The 20299-nt window shown below is 54.1% G+C and overlaps 2 protein-coding genes across 4 annotated transcripts; one reads left to right on the plus strand and one right to left on the minus strand.

Annotated features, from left to right (window-relative positions):
• On the plus strand, window positions 1-4523 carry SYS1 (SYS1 golgi trafficking protein). 2 transcript variants are annotated; one of them, XM_074604749.1, is made up of 3 exons: window positions 1-206; window positions 823-890; window positions 1482-4523. In XM_074604749.1, the coding sequence occupies exons 1-3, from the start codon at window positions 45-47 to the stop codon at window positions 1720-1722; spliced, it is 471 nt and encodes a 156-aa protein (XP_074460850.1). In that variant the 5' UTR covers window positions 1-44; the 3' UTR covers window positions 1723-4523. The 2 variants fall into 2 exon arrangements, 1 of the variants encoding a protein (XP_074460850.1); XR_012589589.1 differs by having other exon boundaries at window positions 71-206; window positions 651-890; window positions 1482-1565.
• Window positions 4524-6797: 2274 nt separating this feature from the next.
• On the minus strand, window positions 6798-12080 carry LOC141750129 (neuritin-like). 2 transcript variants are annotated; one of them, XM_074604751.1, is made up of 3 exons: window positions 11950-12080; window positions 11298-11445; window positions 6798-7757 (listed from the first exon to the last, which is right to left on the minus strand). In XM_074604751.1, the coding sequence occupies exons 1-3, from the start codon at window positions 11990-11992 to the stop codon at window positions 7532-7534; spliced, it is 417 nt and encodes a 138-aa protein (XP_074460852.1). In that variant the 5' UTR covers window positions 11993-12080; the 3' UTR covers window positions 6798-7531. The 2 variants fall into 2 exon arrangements, 1 of the variants encoding a protein (XP_074460852.1); XR_012589590.1 differs by lacking the exons at window positions 11298-11445; window positions 11950-12080 and adding an exon at window positions 9464-9583 and having other exon boundaries at window positions 7630-7757.
• Window positions 12081-20299: the final 8219 nt, after the last annotated feature.

The following is a 20299-nucleotide window of genomic DNA, read 5'->3' on the forward strand; positions in this document are numbered from 1 at the left end:
GGACGGACGGGCGCCACTTCCGGCGCGCTGCGGCGGGGCGGGCGATGGCGGCCCAGTTCCGCAGCTACGTGTGGGACCCGGCGCTGATCGTGGCGCAGATGGTGCTGCTGCAGGCCGGCTACTACAGCTCGCTGGGGCTCTGGCTCGCCCTCCTCGGCACCCTGGGCAGGACCGGGCCCTCCCTCCACCAGGTCTTCAGCGACGAGGTGAGGGGGCGGGCCCGTCCTGGGCACAGGCCCCTGGGGCGGTGGGGGGGAGGCCTTGCTCGGAGGCTCCCCTGGGGGAGACAGGCCCCGCTCCCCGTGTGGGCATTCCCCGGTATGAGAGACAGTCCCCCGCCGTAGGTAACACCCCGCTATGGAGGCCGACCGCCCCGACTCCATGCAGCTGCCCCCCGGTATACGGACAGACCCGCCGTCTGTGGAGGTGCCCCCAGTATGGAGGCCCACCCCTCCCTTCGAATAGGTGCAATCCCCAGTACAGAGACAGTTGTACAGGTGCCACCCCCCAGTATAGAGACAGACAGCCCGTATAGGTTCCCCTAGTATAAAGACAAGCACCCCCCCATATAGGTAACCCCAGTATGGAGGCACAGCCCCCGTTTAGGTGGTACCCCTCAGTATAGAAACAGACCTGTCCCTTTTCTGTAGGTATCCCCAGGGAGAGAGACAGACCTCTTAAAAGGACTGCTGTAACTGCTCAGGCTCCACTTACGGATCATAATCAGCACAGGGCCATGCCGATGCAGCTGGGCCACGGGAGGAGATTACGTGCTGTGGGCTGTGATTTGTGCCATGGTTTCCTACTAATAGTCCCGTGTAGATTTTAGGCTTCTCAACCCCGCCGGGGAGGCTCTCCATGATGGCTTTCATCCTCAATGCGCTCACCTGGTAAGTCAGCAAGTAGCTGGAGTGCCTGTGTCTTGTTCTTTCTTAACATCAAACTTTAAGAGAATTCAGCATGACATACTGCCTCTTTCAAAACATCTCCTGACAGCCCTGTGCCTGGTTGAGAGCATCTGCTGAGGGCAGTGGGGAACTGCTGACTCCTGACTTTCTAAAGCCTGGATAAGTCATTTCACTTCACTGCCTCAGTTTCCCAGCTGGCAATGAGATTTGCTTCTGTGAGAGCTTTTACTGAAAGTTAGAATTAATGGATCTCCGCAAACACTGATCTACAAACAAGAATGTATTTTGCCCCTGCCACTGGGCAAAGATTACTGGGGGAGATTGTGCAGAGAGCCAGGCAGGAAATTTTAAACTAAAAGCTCATTTCCCTGCTATCAGATGATTAAAAAGCTGTAAGCATTTAAGTCTTGCTGCAGCTGCTGGGAGCAAGATCAGAAACAACCTATCCTTAAAACATCTAAGAAGTCTAAAGCAGCTAAATAATTAGCACTGACAGCTTCTATTAGCTCTTGCTGTATCCCCTTTTCCATAGACACAGCACAGTTTGTTTATTAATCTGTCTTTATTTTGCAGTGCTCTGGGCTTGCTGTACTTCATCCGCCGAGGAAAGCAGTGCCTGGATTTCACAGTCACAGTTCACTTCTTCCACCTTCTGGGCTGCTGGATTTATAACTCACACTTTCCCTCGACTCTCACGTGGTGGCTGGTGCACATCGTGTGTACTGCGCTGATGGCTGCAATCGGGGAGTACCTCTGTATGAGGATAGAACTCAGAGAAATCCCCCTCAATTCTGCCCCCAAATCCAACGTATAGACTCGCTCTGGCAACAATATGCTGCATTATGCCATTGTTTCCAGCATAAGTGCATCTAAATGCCTGAGAATCACCACTGAAGAAGCACAGCAGGTCTGTTTAGACTTTTTTTTTTTTTGGACCTTGGTGACTGCATGAGCGTGAGCATCTTCTCTGGCATCAGCCAACAATGGGGGAGGAGCAGATGTTTATTTTGTTAACACAAAGCATTTAATATGACTGTATGGCGAGCGTGCTCTTAAACTCTTCACTCATAAGACTGTTAAAAGCCAGGTAGCAAAACTGGATGTGTGAGGAGCATCTGGAATTTAACAAATATGGGGGTGCCCTGTATGGGTAATGCAATGGTCAGCTCTTCTTGCAGGGGCTGGCACAGTGAGCAGTGGGGCTGGGAGCTGCTGCTTCCAATCTGTAACTTGTTTGGGCTTTGGTTGGAAAAAAAGTCAAGGAAGAGAATGGATGGGGAGAAAGAAAATAGTTGTACTTACCTGAATCACCAGCTGAGACCCTAAATAACCTGTAACATTAGATGGGTTTGTTTGCCGTTTCCGTGTTTAATACATAGAGATGTCAGACAGCGGTTTGCTGAAGAAATCTTTTGTAATAATAAAAATATTATGTTGCTGTGAGCGTGTTACGGTTCTCCTGGGAAGCTGAGCACTTCAAGAAGTACCATGAGTGTCTGTATCATGGCAACAGGAGGAGTCGGCCAGAGGAGAACATGTGGCTGTAAGATGCCTGTTGTTTAGGGCACATAAAATTTCCTACAATAAATATTTCATACCTCTGCTCTGAAATGAGGGCATCAATGAGTGCTGTCTTGGGAAGTCAGCCAGTATAATGCTCGCTTCAGGAGCTGTCAGCAATCAAGGGTCTCCACGTGTTCAGCCCGAGGCTGGAGCTGACCGGGGGAAGCTTGCAAAGGTGTCCTGGAGCCACGCTGCTGTTCCCACTTGCCTGGGTCTTCCTGTCAGGCTTCAGAAGTCTAGCAACAGATCTGGTCTGGTAGAGGCGACGTTCAGTTAAGTGAGAGACTGCTGTTTGTTTCTCAAAATAACAGGATGTGCCTGCCTTTAGTGGCACTTCAAATACACATCACCTGTGGGCACGCAGGGACACCACCTTACTGCTAAGGGGCCAAAGCTGGATGGTTCCTCCAGCTCCCACAGCCCAAACAAGCAGATCTGCATCCTGCCTGATTTCGACTGAGGGGTGACCAGTTTGTGCAATACCAAATGAGGGCAAAGCCAGTTCTAAGGACAGATTTTCTCCTGTGCAGCATCTTGCTGCAGTAACTTTCCTTTGTATGTTAATATTTGTAAGTGGTAATTTGCATAAATTGTTTGCTAGTTCAGTTTGTTGAAAAGTAGTGGGATGATTTGAGATGTAGAAGTTGATAAACTCTTTGAAGCTGCTCTTTTGACTGTTTTTACTGGCGGAGCTGTATTTCAATTCCTGCTTTCATATTCAGATACTATAAATTGGGCCAGGATAACATCCTGATGTTTTAAATAGTTGGCAGGTCTGCCACAGAGGAGGATTGCCGGTTACATTTGTTTAGACATCACTTTTTATATTCTGAGATTTTGCCAGGACCTCTTCCTGACCAAAAGCCCCTTTAAGCACAGTTTTAAACAGCAGCAGTCATTCAGAGGGAAGAGTTTGCACAAGTTTTTTTCTGGGCAGGAGCCAACGCTTGCTGGAGGGCCACACAGAGGTCACTTCCTAGGGCTTTCCCTGCAACCCTGCTCTGCAGTCAACAAGACAATTCATCAAAACCTTGCTTGTTTCTCATATATAAGGATACTTGCCTTTCTTCAAGTCACCTTCAGCCTAGATATAAACTGGTCTTCCAGTAGGTGCCAGTATCTCCTTCAGAAAAGAGCGGTGAGCAAGCAAGCGATTGGGATCAGAGCTCACAGCAGAAGGCACGCTCTGCCTCTGGGCTGGACAAACACTGGCTTGATGTCAGTCGTATTTTAAGACTCTTTGAGGGTCATTTTGTCCTCTCCTGCTTTTTGTTGCTGTTATTGAGAAAGAACATCCCAGCCCTGCACAGGGAAAGCTTGCAGGTTTAATTCAAGGCTTAATACCAAAGCACAGTGTGAACTTATATGTACTTCAAGGGTGGTCTTAAGGCAAATCTGAGCTAGAAGACTAATTACAGTGAATATGAGAGAGCAGAGGAAAAGCCACATTCATCCCATTTCTTAAAGGAGAATGGGCGGCTGAACCCAGAGTTGCTGTGAGACCATATCAAAGAGGTGCTATCTTTGTTCCCCTGTAAGGACAGAGATGAAAACTTCAGACTGAGGAACACTTACCTCCTTTTTTTTCTGAACATGAGATATGCTGTAACTGCTTCAGCAGCTTCCCTTGCCGGGGTGGGGGAGGTGTGTGTGAGGGTACAGTTTGTTATCTGGAGATGCTCAGAGCAAGGCCACGAGAAGAATCCTTGACAAATGTGCATTTAACACTGAGTCTGTGGGAGATCCAATGAGCTGCGCTGCATCAGCACGAAGTGTGCTGTAGGATTAGAAATTCTTTCTGAAAGTCTGCTGACTTTGCCTTTGAGGGCTGAATCTATATCCCTTTTTTCTTTTTTAAAGGAAATCTACTGTAATTGTCCTAGTCATAGGGGAAGTTCTGCTAAAAATGAAATATTGATTGAGGAGGGAACCTCTGAAACTCATCACTCCCATACTGTGAGACCTAATTTTCACTCACATGCTTTCAGTCAAGATTTCGGAGCACCTTTGGCTTTAAAAAAAAAAAATAAAAATTGCTGCTCTGTACCAGAATGGTGGCAGATGGTCTTTGTTTCATAATGAATCTTTGTTTTTTGTGTGCAATGGACTTGAGGGATTTGCTTCCAGGGAAGATATGCCCCAACACCTGCTCTTCTTAGAGACAGTGGTAGTGTCAGTTAGCCATTTGCATCCATGGTTTTGCAAAAAGACGACTTCTTAGAGATCTCTGCTGAGACTTTTATATTCTCTTTCCCCAAAGCTGTTTAAAAGTAGAAAATTTTAACAGAGAGAAAGACGCCAAATACAAAGAAAAGCTAAGGGTTGTGGGATTTTGGGGGACTGTGCTTGTTTGTTTTCCTAAAGGCATTAAACACCTATTCTAAATGAAGAGCAGGTACAGGATTTGGATCCAGAAGACTCCAGCCTTGCTTGTACACGATACCCACCTGCTTTAGCTTTCCCCAGCTACAAACCAGAGGCAGGAGAAGAGATAACAGGGGGAGTGGGGAGCAGGGAGCAGGATCAAACAGCACATGCTGCTGCTGGAGCAGAGTAAGAAGAAAAAACAAAGGAGCTGAGTGGTTCACTGCAGGTTCTGCAGTGCTCTGGTTTACCCTTTCTCTCCTACTTATCTTAAGGCTTTGTGTCTGAAATGCCAAGTACATAAGTAACAACTCTGTTGTCTGTAGAAAGCCTAGGTTCATTGCACTGAAGTGCTGCCTGAACACCAGCTTCTCCTCCCTGACTTATTTCTTGGAATTTGCCTCAATTTATTCGTTCCCTCCTGCTGCTGCAGGAGCAGAACGTTAAGTGAGAGACAAGGTAAGAGGCAGAACACATGAATGCCAAAGCAGAGCAGCATGAGCCATCATTAAAAAGCCCAACACCACTGTTGGTAAAAGGATCCTTTGCTGTAGGAGAAGCTTGCCCACGTGCCTGTAATGCATCCGGTGGGATCTCTGGGGCTAGCAGGGTCCCAGGTCCCCTGCTCATACTGTAAAGCACATTTTCAAGTTTGGGGACACCATTTCAGAACTTCTCAGATCCATTTACAGTTGGAGGCATCTATTGCTGTGCCCACTCCCACAGCAGGCAGCACTCAGACCATCAGTGCCAGGGTCACCCTTCACTGTTAGCGGCTGCCTGCCCCGACTGAGGACAAAGCAAGAGCCCTTTGTCAGGGACAAACAATCTCTGGAAACAGCCAAAGTGATGTGTGACACATCTAGGAAAGCTCGGCTGAACGACCTCATTAGTTGAATGTGGAAATTTCAGATCTGATGGAAGACAGCTGAGTCCCATAATTAGAACATGGAGTTTACCACCACATCCAGCTGTTGAGCCATAGGTCTAGAGCATGATGACGACCAGCTCTTTCCCCATTCAGCACTGCATGGGGAATGCACTGGAAGCAGCAGAACGTCCCATCAGGACTCACTGTGCTTCCTCTTAGCGAGGAACTGCCCTGAGACCCTCCCAGGAACAGGTTACGTACCCACGCTGGGTCACCATGGCTCCTACGGCCCTGTGCAGCCAGGCAGGGCACACAGCTTCATTAGCATCCTTAAAACGCACAATTGCATCTTACTAACCAAAAATACTGCCGAGTGTTTCTAACAGACCCAGAAATCACTTGTAAGCACCTCCCTATTACAAATACCGTCATGCCTGTACTGAAGCCGCAAAACTAACAATTCCCTGAGCCACAAAGGAGGCAAGAAGAGACTCTGCTGTCGAGCAGGAGGGGGGACAAGTAACTTCTCTCGTGCTGTGGTTAAGGAATACTAACGAATGAGAGTGAACTATAATTGAACGACGGTGCTCGCACTATGAAAAGCTTACATGAGCATTTCACCAAAGCCTCGGGCTGGAAGTTGTACACGTTCAACTAGATATTTTGAATTTTACCCAGTTTAGTAAAATACGGCCGCACAGGTGGTTCAAGCTGGAAGATAAGGAAGCCTCAGCCACCAGCAGAAGAGAAGGAACGTCCCGCCTGGACACAGAGAAAGAATCCAGTGAAGAATGAGAAGACCCCAGACCTGAATATTACTGTTGGTCCAAACTGTCACGTGAGGGGTGGAAACTCAGACTGTAAGGGTGTAATTGCCCAAATTTCTATATTATTCTCCATGGAGGTACCCAGATCGAGCTGTTCATGCTGCTGTACCATTCAAATAAACTACTTACTGATTTTACTTTAAATTACTTATATATCTCTCGTTTGAGACTCTGCTGCAGAAAACCTAGAGTGAAGAAATTTCTTTAACACTGCAGACTCTACAACAAACTTTAATACTCTGGAATTACACACTGCCACCCACAGAGACGGTACCTTTGGAGAAAGCTTTAAAACAAGAGAGTTGTTCTAAATCCTTTTTGTCATGCTATTTTGACACTCCCTCTTCCCCCAAATATTTTTGTCCTCTATTTCCTTAGAAAAGGGATGTACACATTACATGGGATTTACACAGGAATCCAGATGTGAGCGAGAATAGGTCATGCACCTGAGATTGTTCTTCAGCAGGGGTTTCACCATGTCCTCAAAGAAAAAAGGCTCGTACAGGCAGTAAGGTCTCCTTTCTGCCTTTGACAGGACATACACCATTACACCATCCCCTGTGCCTCACAAACCAGCCATGAAAATGCCCATCTTGTTTTCAGTGCCCACATCAAAAATCTGGAGAGTTGATCAGGTGGAAAGAGCCAGCAAAGTAAACAGGTTTCTTTCCAGTACCCGTAGAAGAGTGCAAGAGAATCCAGCGTTCATGGCCAATTTATCATTTTTCCCCCAATCCTCTGCCCCACATCTACAAGCTCCCAAATTCCACAGTCAGCCAGATCTGTGCCTGTGCCTTGAGGCAGAAGGGGACAGGCATTAGTCCAAATTATAGAGGAAGAGCAAAACGTGGGAGATGCTGCCGAGCTCTTCCACGTCTCACAGGCGCAGGATGGAGCAAAGCGTTCACGGAGCACCGCACAGCGTATTCCTCAAAGGTTTGGAAAAACAAAACGACACGCTGCCACCACCTTTGTTGCGATACTTACAGAGCTGCCGTTTATAAGTTCAGCCAAGTGACGATGAGGGGGATGCCCAGGATGGAAACGTTGGGAACGTGGGTCCAGGCAAAGCTTTGGGTCATGCTGGGGCTGCAGAGGTCGAACAAGCTGCCTTGAAATTTGATTTTTTGAGACTCCCTTCTCAGCATCTCCCAGATGGCCACTGCTTCCTTCTGGCACTCCCAGAGCGCCGTCAGGGCACACGTGTGAAACTCATCCCAGTACCTGCAGCCGGGGGAGACACCGCACCATCAGTCCCTTTGCCGTAGCACAATGCCAAGGAGCTGGGCAGAGCCTTGCTGCCCCAAGCCGGCCCTGTGAGTAGCAACTGCCTCAGTATTCTGTCATCCTCTCCATGGTCTCACAGAGCATCTTGGCTAAAACTCCAAACAGCAAAACACACTGAAATTATTTCATGCCTTTTTTTTTTTCTTCTTTTTTTTCCTCCTGTCTCTGGAAGTCAATAAATTCCATTATTTTCCATCAACAAACGTCTCCCTTTGTCACTGAGCACCCTAAGTATCTAAAATGGGCTGTAAACAAAGGCCCAGCGTGTTTCATTCACAGCTTTCTCCAAGCTGAGTCAAGGGCAAAACGCAAGCACAAAGAAAGAAGGACAACGTCTCCCGCAGGCGGTCGCAGCTTTATAACTAAGGTATGGGCAGGGGCGGGAGGAGATATTGACTGTGTTCTCATTAGACACATCTCCATTGATCTGCCGGGTACTACCCTGCACAAGTAGAAGCTGCTCAATGGAAAGAGACTCTTGGGGAGCACCAGGGGAAAACAACAAGACAGGCAGAGGTAACCCACAGTCCTGCAGTAAAAAAAATCAGGAGCTGCTTGTTGAAGACCCATAGGCTGCCTCCCCTGGGGATGAGGACTTGGATTTTTACTTTTTATTTGATTACTTTCAGATCCAGAGGTATAACCAGGCAACAGAGAATCCCAGCAGAAACTGAGCTTAAAATTGCAGCCCCCAAGAAAGCTGTCCCAGGAGGGGCTCGGTGGACACCACCCCACCAGTCCGTCATGCTGGTGCCAGCGCCACGTGGGCTGACCCCGTGCTGTACTTACCCAGAGCAGTACTCAGCCTGCCAGCTTCATCCCCTCCCCGAGCTCCTGCCTTACCTCTGGCGAAGCAGCACGGTGGCTCTGAAGAAGCGGGGTTTGAGCCTTTTCCAGCGATCCCACGCCCACGGGTGTCAGGCTGAGCAGGGAGGGGTGGGCTCCAGCTGCCCAGGGACAAGGACAGCAGGCACCAAGCTGGGCCATGTGCCCCCCACTCAGCGTAGGGAGGACAAGAATGGCATCCCTGCCCGATTTTTTTTGGATGCCGAGTATCCGAGGATAGTGGGGCATTAGACTCCTCATCAGACCCCCCCAAAGGCTGTTGTAGGTGCTGCCCTGTGAGGGGGAGGGCACCCACAGCCTGGCAGGTGGCTGCATCCACTCTAGCGTGCCTGTAAGTCCTGACACAGCTGAACTCACAGGCAAAGTCTCTGTTTTGTAGGTACAAACCCACAAAATAAAACAGTAGGAGCCCGAAAACCTCAGCAAATGCCTTGGGTCATCCTCTCCTCTGGAAGTGGCTCCTCACCAAAACAAAAACTTCCCCAAGGGACAGATAAGGCTCTACACCACACTTGCTACTAACCTTCCCCCCACAACTTCAGATAAAAAACTCACTTTGAAAGAAAAGAGCTTCACAAAAGCATTTCCTGTTGCAGCTTCTTTGGAGGAATGCTGGCACCCAGCGCTGGGGCAAGGCAGGGACCAGCCACAGGTGGCACCCCCTGGGTCCCAGCCAGCTCCCCGGGCTCTGCCAGCCCCCAGCACCCATGGACTTGCACTCTGAGGCACCTCCTGCACCTCAGTTTTGCTGTTCCACCTTATCTGGGGCTGGGCATCGCCTCCAAGCCATAATTTACCTGCAAGCTGTGGACTGCATAGAGGACAGGAGCAATTGCTCTGCCATCTTCCCCATCACACCAGGACACCAGGCACACATGCCACCCCTCAGGAAGGAGATGGAGCCCGGACAGCTGAGCAGGGACCCTGCACGTGGAAAAGGGGCACCTTGGTTTTGTTCAAGTGCCCTGTGCTGGAGACAACACCTTGTGCGGACAGGCGAACCCGAGCACTCTACTTGGTTTTCCTACTGGGGCTTACGTCAGAACACCAGCTGTGAGGGAGTTCATTAAACCGAGTCACTCTGGCAGAATAAATATCTCCAGAAAATGAGAAAAGCTGGTGCCAGCCCAGGTGACCTCCCACGCTCGTTCCCAAGCTGCAGCAGAAGGCAGCTCTGCCAGGCAAGGGTTAAACCTGACCATGTCTTCCAGCAAAGGATGGCTGAGGGAATGATGACAGCTCCTGCCTGGTTCTGGATGGCCATTCCCAGTGTTTCACCCTTCAAACCCTCCATCTGCTCAGCCAGGCAGGCTGCCGTCAGCTCTGGGGCAGCACGGTGCACGCAGAGCCAAGATGCCACCAGCCCCATGCCAGCTCCCAGTTCCATGTCTGTCCCCTACCCGCGCTCCCGAAGATGGGACCACGGATCCAGGAAAGCAGACAGCAGCAGAGAAGGCTGAAGCTTAAAGACCAATAATTCAGAAATATTTCCTGGCAGGAAGCTGGGACATCATCACCTGCTTCCTTCAGCCACAGCACGCCTGGCTAGCTGTGCGCTGGGACTAACAGGAGAAGCTGGCATGGCCCTAAAGGTGCAGAGCCCCAGCCCTGCCAGCGGGGAAGATCCCAGGACCTGTTCTGTGATGGTTTGTGCCCCAGAACCTGCAAAAAACCTTCGTCTCGCACATTTCATGTGAGTTTCAGCAGAGGAATCAATCCACCATCAGTCAATCACAGCCGGTGCTTGGGCTGCATGCTCGGCTGTTTCCTAACACCAAGAAGCCACATATTCAAAAAAGGCATATATCACAGCCGAAAGCAGAGCAGTTCCTGTTTCAACCCAGCCTTCAGCCACATCCCACAGAGAATTTTCATCCTGAGCTCAGCTGTCCCATGGAGCCAGGTGCCCAAAGGCACTTGGGGTTTCCTTTAATTGCTGTCTGCAGTTCCTTGTAACTCCTTTGTGCTCCCCACAACTCACTGCTGGGCACAAAAAGATGGCCCCATTTATCCAGACAAACATTTTATTACCAGCCTTCTACTTGCCCCCTACCTCACCACTTCCGCTTATTTGCTTTTTAAGCAGACCTTTCCCCAAACCCACCCAACACCACCCTCGTTACCCAGCTCTTCTACGATTATTACAGCTCTGATAAAGTTAATGCCCTCCCAACACCATCTTCTTGGGGCACTCGCTACAAACTCACCAACACAAAAAGGGGGGACAATTCAAGCCAAAAGGAGGAAAGCTCTCACAGGAAGGGTCTCAGGAGAGGCAGAGGGAGGGAGAAGGATTGCTTTGGGCAGCAGGATCCAACTGGAGACCGGGTGAAGGCTGCTCCCTGCAGTGCTGGACCCTGGGACAGCTCGGACACCTGCGAATCGCTGGCTGGAACCCACATGTCCAGGGGAGACTTTCCTGTAGGGCAGAAGGTCCCACCAGCCCCACTCCTGGCTGCAGGCGTGCAGGGGGTCGCAGCACAAGTCCTGGGGATGAAGCTATTGGTAAGGGCCAGGGACGCCAACTCTGGTTGGACCCATGCAACAGACAGACAGAGGGATGGAGGGAGCTCACCAGGTCTATCTGAAATCGGAAAAGCTGGGGAGCATAAGCGTGTCCACCTTACTCACCCACAGACTCGGTGCAAGCTCTGCAGCTCCACACCATCCGCCTCCTCGTATGTGGCCATGTTTTCCCCCAGCTGGAGGACGCAGTCTGAGAAGCCTTGGTAAACGCTGGAGCAGGCGGTGCCCGATGCCAGCAGCCCGGCCAGGTGCCCTGCCAGCCACCCACGGGGTCGGCGTCAGCGCCCACACCTCGGGGGATAGAGCCCACCCCCACCTCCTCCCCAGGCTCACCCGGGCACACCACGGCCACCACCGTGCCGCTGCCACCCAGGCACGGCGAGCTGCCCCTTCCCCGCAGGACACACACCAACCTCATGCTGTCCCTCGCCCCTGCCCAGCCCCGCCGCCCTTTGCGGAGAGCCCCAAAGCGCCGCTCCGCCGGGGCAGGGAGCCCATGCGGGGGCAGCCGGGGCACCCCAGCACCGGCACCCCCGGCCCGGGGCCCAGGGCACGGACACCCGGCGGGGCACGGGCAGCTCGGCACCGCCAGCCGACACCCACCGGACACACACGCACAGCCCCGACACAGCCACACAGAGAGGGGACCCCGCATCGCCCCCCGCCTCCGCACCCCGGGGAGCGGCCCCTCCGCAGCCCAGCACCCCACAGCCCCCCCGGGCACCTCACAGCCCGACCCCCGCCCGGGCAGCCTTACCCAGGGTCAGGAGCAGCACGGCCATGCCCCAACGACGACCCATCCCGACTCCGCTTCACACCGGCATTGGGCTCGGCCACCGCCGCCCGCACCACCATGGCCGGCAGCGCTCCCCGACCACCTCCGCGGGGAGACCGCCCCGTCCCGGACCGCCGCTAATGAGCCGCTAATGAGCCGCGGCTAATGAGGGGGCGGGCGGGGCCGCGGCTCCCGAGCGCCCGGGGGCAGCCCCGTGCCCGCAGCCCCGGCCCCCCGCCGCTCCCCGCATCCTGCACCCCCGGCCCGCACGGCATCGCCCCCCCTCGCCACTCTGCCGGCACCCACGGCTCCCCGCACCCCGACACCCTGCGCCCACCGCACCCCTGCACCAGCTCCCTCTCCCCAAAGCCCCCCGCAGCCTGCGCTGCCCCCTCCACGGCTCGCCCCGAGTGGCGACCAGGGCCCGGGGCCGCTGACAGCAGCGGGAATGCCGGAGGGCAAGGAGGGCTTTGCTCCGGGCTTCAGCTCTGGGCACGGCCCTGGCTAAAGCAAGGCAGAACCAGAAGCAAAGACCCGAGCGTGGCGAGGTTCAAAGCCTTAAACATCAGCAGCTACAGCTCCAAAACCTTCTCCCCTCATCCTTGTACCAGCCATTCCCAAGGATGTCATGGCCCTCGGGTGATCAGTTTGCATTTTGCAGCTCTGCGGCCTCATCCTGGCTTGTGCCCCATCCCTCCCTTTCCTTTCCCTCCAGCAGCAAGGCCAGCAGCAGGTTTCCCGCCTGCTTTGATGGCATCACGGCAGGGGTTGGTCACAGCAGAGCTCGCACTTAGCTGGGGACCCCTTTGCTCTTGGGGCCACCACTCTCCAGCAGCCCACGAACCCCGCTGGTGCCCAGGGACGTCCCTGCCATCAGCCGCATCCCATCCCTGTACAGGGACCCCCTGCCCCCGGGGCGCCCGTGCCAGCACCCCCAGCCGCCTCCAGCCCCGCCATCCCCGAGACACTGGAACCACAACTCTGCAAACGCCGCGGGTGCCCAAACAAAGGCAAAGAGAACTTGGGTGTGAAAAACATGAACACAACTCTTTATTAACAACAACACAACTACCTACAACTACTGACAAAAACACAAGTAACTACAAAACACAACGGTAGAAATACAACTGTAGAAATACAACTATATAAATACTATAGAAATACAACTAACTGTAGAAATACAACTATATAAATCCTATAGAAACCCAACTGTAGAAATATAACTATATACATCTCTTCCTCTTTGTCGCTCTTGTGTGTTGCTTTGAACTGCCACACGTCTGCTGCCCCTGGAAGAAAAGCAAGCGGCACGGCCGTTTGGCTAACGAGCAGCGCCTCACCCAGCAGAGCTGGGGCTTCCCGAGCCAGCTCAGCGGCAGCAGCTCCTTCACTTCGGGCTTCACTGTGATGGGCATTCGATGGCCACAGCCCTGGGACACGCTGGGGACAGCGGGACTCTGCTGCCAGCGCTGAGCCCCACCTGGGCTCGGGCTTACACTTGCCTGTCCCGGCCCTAAGGAACCGCTCCCGGCCCAAAGCGGACGGCGGCTCAGGGCGGCGCGGTGGGGGCGGTTGTGCCACCAGCACGAGGGCAGCGGCTGCCGTGTCCCTGCAGCGGGGACCACCCACCCCAGCCCCAGCCCCAGCCCCAGCCCGGTGGCAGGAGACCCTCCCTCCCTGCGGGCAGTGCATGGCGAGCACATGCCTGTCCTCCTGATGGCACGTCCACATCCATCGCCTCCTCCTCCTCCACATCCACCTCCATCTCTTCCACTTCCTCCTTCTTGTCAACCTCCATTTCTTCTTCTATGTTTATATTCCTGGCAGCTTCATCCACAGCCTCCAGTGCAAGTTCTAACATCCTAAGACAAGAGGCAAGCAGAAAAGTGCATTGGTCCTGCCCTGCCCAGCCGAGTGGACCCGTGGGACAGGGCTCTCCACACCCCTGCCCCTCTCGCCGGCCAGGGAGAGCCGTGGCCACAGCCCCAGCAGGAGCTGGCTGGACCTGGGCAGCTCCTTGGCCACCAGCACCCACCAGCACTGGCGCCCCAGTGCCTGCAGCTGGAGGCTCCTGTACTTCTGTATCTTCATCATTTTGGTGTTTCGCATGGTCTTCTGGATCTGGCGGAACAGAGAGGGCAGGGGTGAGCGGCCCTGCTCCCTGCCCCATGGGGCCCTGAGCACACAGCCCGGCCAAGGGCCCCCCCCTGCACAGACCCCGGCCCTGCGCCTGCCTGGGCGCCCCGAAGCTCCTTACTCGGTGCAGGTGGCCTTTGGGCTCGGCGCTGCTCCGCTGGCAGGGCTCAGCTCCCACGGCTCCAGCCTGGAAAGGGGCAGCGCAGGCACCGGCTCAGGCTCCGGCCAGCACCCGCCTGCTCCCGGCGAGCATCCCTGCGGCACCAGCCCGGGGCTGCCTGGGCTGTCTGTGGGGACGTGTCCCCCCGGCGCAGGGATGCTGCATCCCAGCAGGGCATGAGCAGCCCAGAAGGGCTTCTGCCAGCCCCTGACCTTGCAGGGGTGGGGGGAGAGGGCAAGACAAGGTCTCGGCCCCCCGACCACTGCTGGGTGCCCACCTCCGGGGAGCAGGGACGTACCTCTGCCAGCGCAAGCCTCTTGGTCTTCGTCGCCTTCATTATCACAACGCTAGGGGAAAGGTAATGGAGCAGGTGGGATGGGAAGGGAAGGGCTGGGTGGAGGGTAGGAGCTGTGAGGAGCAGGAGAGCAGGGCTGTGTGGGGAGCAGGAGAGCAGGGCTGTCGGGCACAGGGCAGAGGGGATGCGTTGTGCCCGTCGCCAGGGACTGGCAGTTACAGATGGAACACGGGCCATGGCAACGGGAACGCAGTGGGCATGGGGACGAGCCCCCTTAAAGGGGGGCCAGCTTAATACATACCTACCCCCCAAAGTTAAGAATCCCAACACATTACACTTCAGTCCTGTCTTAAGCGGCTCTTCCTCACCATCCCCTCATGCCTGACCATCCCCTCATGCCAAGCTGCTCCTCAGTTTAGTCTCAGAAGCGTGCCGGAGAATACGTGCCCAACAGCATCCAGCCTACGCTGCTGCGGGCTACGCTGGCCGAAGAGCAGGAGCTTAAAGAGGAGGCTGAGACCGTGGTCGGGGAAGTGCTGGATGGGGGAAGGCGCTGGATCAGCCCCTCCACGTCTTCAGGAGGGCTCCCCATGGGGTCGGCGGGAGGTTGTTTGCCAGTGCCAGAGAGGCAGAGCCTTTGGACACTTCTCCTGCGGAGTGATGGGAGGAATTGGGACTGGTGGCTCGAGAGATTGTGGCGAGCACGTTGGGGAGCTTTGGGCAGCGTTTGGTCCTGAGGAGGTGTGCGGCTCCTGGGGCAAGGAGCCCCCGCGCAGCTCCACCAGGCGGACAATAAAACGTTTGCTCCCAGGGGGTGCCTTGTGCCTTCCTTCCTTCAGGCCAGGCCATACTGTGTCTGTCCGGGCATCTTCCCTGCAATGATTTCCCTCCTCTTCCTCCCTCCCACAGCCTGGGTCAGACGAAGACCCAGCTTTTGTCTCCTTTGGGAAGCTTTGTGGCCGGGCTATCAGAGGGACTGGCCCAGCTCTGTTGAGCCTGGGTTCTGGCGGTCCTTGTGTTGAGATCCTTTCTCCAGGGCTCTTTCTCCTCAGAGCAAGCAGCCCTGCACAAAACCCTTGTTCTCGCCCCTCCGGGGACGGACGGTGGCGTCTCCCCCTGGGGACCGCTCTGCCACATGGCCTTTGGGTCTCCTCGCTGCGCAGCGGGGAGGCAGGTCTATTGTGGAGGCCCAGAACGGTGCAGCGGAGCAGGTTCGAGCAGCCGGTGCCAGGGCTCACCCAAAGAGAGCTGCAGGCGGGGAATGGGAAAAACCAGGGCAGGAGGAGATGGCCCTAAATCAGGGTTCTTCACCCGCTGTGCAAAAACCAATCAACACACTGAGTCGAGATATTTGGCTTTATTTCAGTTCTGCAGAATCGGGTGCCGGGCGTTTAACAACAGCCAGCACACCACACGTTTCCGACAGTCCCAGGTTCACAGTGAAAAGATACAGCCCATGAGTGAGCTACAGTTCCCTTACCAGCCCTCATCACACACGTGCATTCAAGTCCAAGTTTGGAACGGTTTGGGAGATCCCCCTAATTAGGCCAATTAAGGTTTAATTTCAGGAATTCAGCTCAGGTTCCATCAAAGTTCTACTACAATTCTATACAAAGCGCTCCTGTAACTTTTTAACCATATTCTTTTGATATCCCTACTCTAACCTTTTCCTGACCCATGAATGTACCAAGCACTCTCTTTTTCCTTCAGAAACAGTACAAAATGCTTTTATTACAAAAAAGGTAAAAACCCCACTCTCTTTTTCCTTCAGAAACAATACAAAATGGCTTTTATTACAAAAACATAAAAACCCCTCTCCCTTTTTCCTTCAGAAACAATACAAAATGGCTTTTATTACAAAAACATAAAAACCCCTCTCCCTTTTTTCCTTCAGAAATAGTACAAAACGGTTTTTATTACAAAAACATAAAACCCCCTCTCCCTTTTTTCCTTCAGAAATAGTACAAAACGGTTTTTAGTACAAAAACATAAAACCCCACTATCACTAGCACATGCTGCAAAATCTAAACAGAACAAATGCACCCCCCCTGCCCACAGGAAAACAAACACAGTCCAGGGAAGGGCCCAAGACGGGAACCCTGCGACGCTGCAGCTGCTCCGCGGCAGGACAAGGTTCAGCGCAGCTCCCGAGTCTCTGCCATCGGAGCAGCAGCTTTGGCCTTCAAGGTCTTGAAGTTCCTGGCCGGTCTTTGCACAGCACTCAATCCAGTCCCGCTTCTATTTTCGCTCTTGCGCCAGCTGCGTCTGCAGAAGGGACACCTGAAAGAGGCCAAAGGCCGAGCTCAGACAAGCCCACGCTGGTAGGACCAGCCCTAGCTCCACGGTCCCGGCTCTCGGGGAAGACGCACCCTCTAACGCCAGCCCCGACAAACACTTGCTCTTCGGGGAATGGAAGTCGCAGGTTCCCAGAGTCACCCTGGCCTCACCTCACACTATCAACAAGTTGACTTTCTCTCTGGCTCACCATTCACACGTACAACCCCGAGACATCCCATGGATATGAGAGAGAGAGGTTCCTACAGGATTAAGTCACCCAACTCCCCTTTCCAAGAGAGAGACTGGGGCTACTGCCACCTTACTGCCACAGGCTTTTTCCTCAGCAGGAGAGTTACTGGTGACACAAGGCACTGAGGAACTCTTCTGTTCTCATCTGCCTTAAAAACGTGACAGCTGGCGCGTGAAAAGGGAAAATGGGAAAGCTCAACAAGACGAGCAAGGCTCAAGGGGAACGTCCTTAGACTATTCTCTATTTCCCATCCATTCCGTTTTCTGAGTTTCCTCCAATCCCTCTCCCACCCTGCCTGACCCACAGGCACCACAGAGACCAGACCTCGGGGAACGATGCTGTCTGGCCATGGCCAAGGGACGCATCTGACTGGGTATTCCCACTGCCTGCCCGTCTCCCTTCCCCATGGCCAAACAAAACTCGGGCCACAGCATCGTGCAGAGCTGTGCCCACCAGCACAGCCACAGCGGCTTTGGATGAGAGCTTTCCTGCTCCTCAGCCGGTCTATACTGGGGGGCTGCTGCCATCGTTCCTCCATCTGGCCAGAGTCTCCTCCCACCAAGTAAGATCCTGGTCTCACCTGCTGAGACGCCAGCATCTCGTGCTGGTCAGACTCGGAGACAGAAAATCCGCCTGCATCTGGCAGCGCACGACCTCTGCAATATCTCCTCAGTCGCCTCCGTTCACGTTCCACCTGCACGTTGGATAGGAGAAAGGGTCACAGAAGCCTGCCACCAAACAAGGAGCAAAAGGACCTCTGGACATCACGGCAAGGAGATGGCTGCTCAGGGACTGTGAATTGCACCACAGAACGCTGGGGCCAAAAAGCACTCCAAGTAGCCCACGGAAGAGAGCGCGCAGGAGGAAAGAGTTCCTGACACAAGAGTGTCCAATGGGTGTGTACGAGGACACTGGGGCAAGAAGGGTGGTACCGCAGTGAACGTGCATTTGCGAAGGCAACGGGGTGCCAGAAGAGAGAGAAAAGACAAAAGTGTGTGGCCACAGGGCACAGTGGGAGAGGGAAGGAAACAAGCCGAGGACTCCACAGTGCTGCCTCTGGGAATGCGGTGTCTTCCAGAGGACCGTGATGCTGCGCAGAGGCAGCGAAAGCCTGGTCTACCTCCTCCAGAGTCCTCCTGAGCTCAGCACTGTATTGCTTCAGCTCCGTCTTCTCCCGGTCCAGCCTTGCAACTGCTCGCTGCAGACGTTCCAGCCGCTGCGACAGGAGTCTCTTCTCCGAGAGCCAGGACAGCCGCTGCCCTTCTGCAATCGCCTGCTGGGCATTCAGAGAGCAGATGATGGGAGTGGTGCCACAGAAAGGAGAGAAGGGCCAGAGTCAACACATCGCGGAGAGCGACCATGGAGGAAAGGACAGTGCTACGTCCCTTCTCCTCCTCCTCCCGGTCCACAGCCCAAAACAACACTCTCCCTTCCCAGGGGCCCTCCTCCACATCACCTCGGAGAAATCCCTGCGCCAAAAGAACACCCTGAAAGCGCAATGAAGCCTTCAACCTCACCAGCCAACGGTACCATTTCCATTCTCTCTAATACCCTGGGAAAGCTGGACCTCAGAAGTCTCCATCTCTGAAAGCATCCTCTAAGCACCATCAGTGTCGCTGCTGTTCAGCCATCCTTACAAAATTCTGCTACGTTTAGTACATTCGCTTGGTCAACTGTGCCCTTTCCTTTCCATGCCAAATCCCAACCACCACACATTGCTTAATCTTGCCTAGATAGGAGAGAACCAATCACCCACGCACAGCTCTTGGACTCGCATTAATTTTAACGGCAAGCTGCGTAGTTCTTTCATTACTTCTGGGCTTGACAGAAAGCGTTTGAGCAGCTGAATGGTGAATTACTAGCAAACATTTTCTTCTCGGCCCAAGCACAAACACAGGCTGGGCAGAGAATGGATTGAGAGAGCCCTGAGCAGAAGGACTTGGGGGTGATGGTCCATGAGAGCCGGCAACGTGCACTTGCAGCCCAGAAAGCCCCCCGTATCCTGGGCTGCATCCCCAGTAGCGTGGCCAGCAGAGCGAGGGAGGGGATTCTGCCCCTCTGCTCCGCTCTGGGGAGAACCCCTGCAGTGCTGCCTCCAGCTCTGGGGCCATGAATATCAGCACACGGACCTGTCGGAGCGGGGACAGAGGAGGCCAAAGAGATGCTGCGAGGGCTGGAGCCCCTCTGCTGTGAGGACAGGCTGAGAGAGTTGGGGGATTCGGCCTGGAGAAGAGAAGGCCCCGGGGAGACCTTAGAGCCCCTTCCAGTCCCTAAAGGGCCTCAGGGGGAACAGTTTTAGACTGAAAGAAGGGAGACTGAGATGAGATATTAGGAAGAAATTCTTTGCTGTGCGAGCGGTGAGCCCCTGGCCCAGGTTGCCCGGAGAAGCTGTGGCTGGCCCATCCCTGGAGGTGCTCAAGGCCAGGTTGGACGGGGCTTGGAGCAACCTGGTCTAGTGGGAGGTGTCCCACTGGCATGGGGGTAGAAACTAGAAGATCTTTAAGGTCTCTTCCAACCCAAACCATTCAGTCATTTGATGAAGTCTCAGCCAAGCTCCTCAGAACAGCGTAGGCTCACAGCCTCCATTTTCACAGCTCGGCTCCCTTTTCATCAAGGAAAAGGTGCAGACGGACTGCAGGGTCAGAAAGGGACCAGACCCTCGTGCCCTCCTCACAAGACAGGCCGCGAACGCCAGTACCAGGAACAAGGGGCCTGTTCCATCTGCTCCAACACCTCTGTCAGCCGCCAAAGGACAGAAAGGAAGGAACAAAGTTCCCCCGCCTGCAGCTGGCAGCAGCGTTAGGAGTCTACTCCATGGCGGGCGGGAGGCTGCTAAGATCCCAGCCCTTTGCTGCCATGCTTTGGCTGGGGACCACCCAACCTTCTGTTGAACTCCTCTTACGCCCACACGCAACCCGTGCCTGCATTTACTGTCCCACCAGAGTCCTGGGGGTCTCCACGCTCCTTCAAGGACGAGCCACTGGCTCTGCTGCCTGGCCCGGCACCGTGTCGCCCGGGACAGACCACTGCTGCCATTTCACACGCTCAGCCTGTTCTTCTCCTAAAGCCAGCCCACAAAGCTTGCTTGAAGGATTCAGAAGCATAGTGTTTCCTACCACGTCTTGCAGGAGCTTGTTTATCTCCCCTTGGTGGTCGGCCTCCCGAACTTTGAGGGTGTCGGTATGCTGCTCTTCTTTCTGCAGGAGCTCTTGCG

The sequence above is a fragment of the Larus michahellis genome, chromosome 12 (genome assembly GCF_964199755.1).
Source record: "Larus michahellis chromosome 12, bLarMic1.1, whole genome shotgun sequence".
Classification (NCBI taxonomy): Eukaryota; Metazoa; Chordata; class Aves; order Charadriiformes; family Laridae; genus Larus; species Larus michahellis.

Excerpts from the sequence above, each read along its gene's own strand:
- SYS1 (XM_074604749.1), top strand. The coding sequence starts at position 45 with ATGGCGGCCCAGTTCCGCAGCTACGTGTGGGACCCGGCGCTGATCGTG. Across the intron at positions 207-822 it reads ACCAGGTCTTCAGCGACGAG|ATTTTAGGCTTCTCAACCCC; the intron begins GTGAGGGGGCGG and ends AGTCCCGTGTAG. Across the intron at positions 891-1,481 it reads ATCCTCAATGCGCTCACCTG|TGCTCTGGGCTTGCTGTACT; the intron begins GTAAGTCAGCAA and ends TTTATTTTGCAG.
- LOC141750129 (XM_074604751.1), bottom strand. The coding sequence starts at position 11,992 with ATGGGTCGTCGTTGGGGCATGGCCGTGCTGCTCCTGACCCTGG. Across the intron at positions 11,446-11,949 it reads CGTGCTGCTCCTGACCCTGG|GGCACCTGGCCGGGCTGCTG; the intron begins GTAAGGCTGCCC and ends GGTGGCTGGCAG. Across the intron at positions 7,758-11,297 it reads AGCTTGCACCGAGTCTGTGG|GTACTGGGATGAGTTTCACA; the intron begins GTGAGTAAGGTG and ends CCCCGGCTGCAG.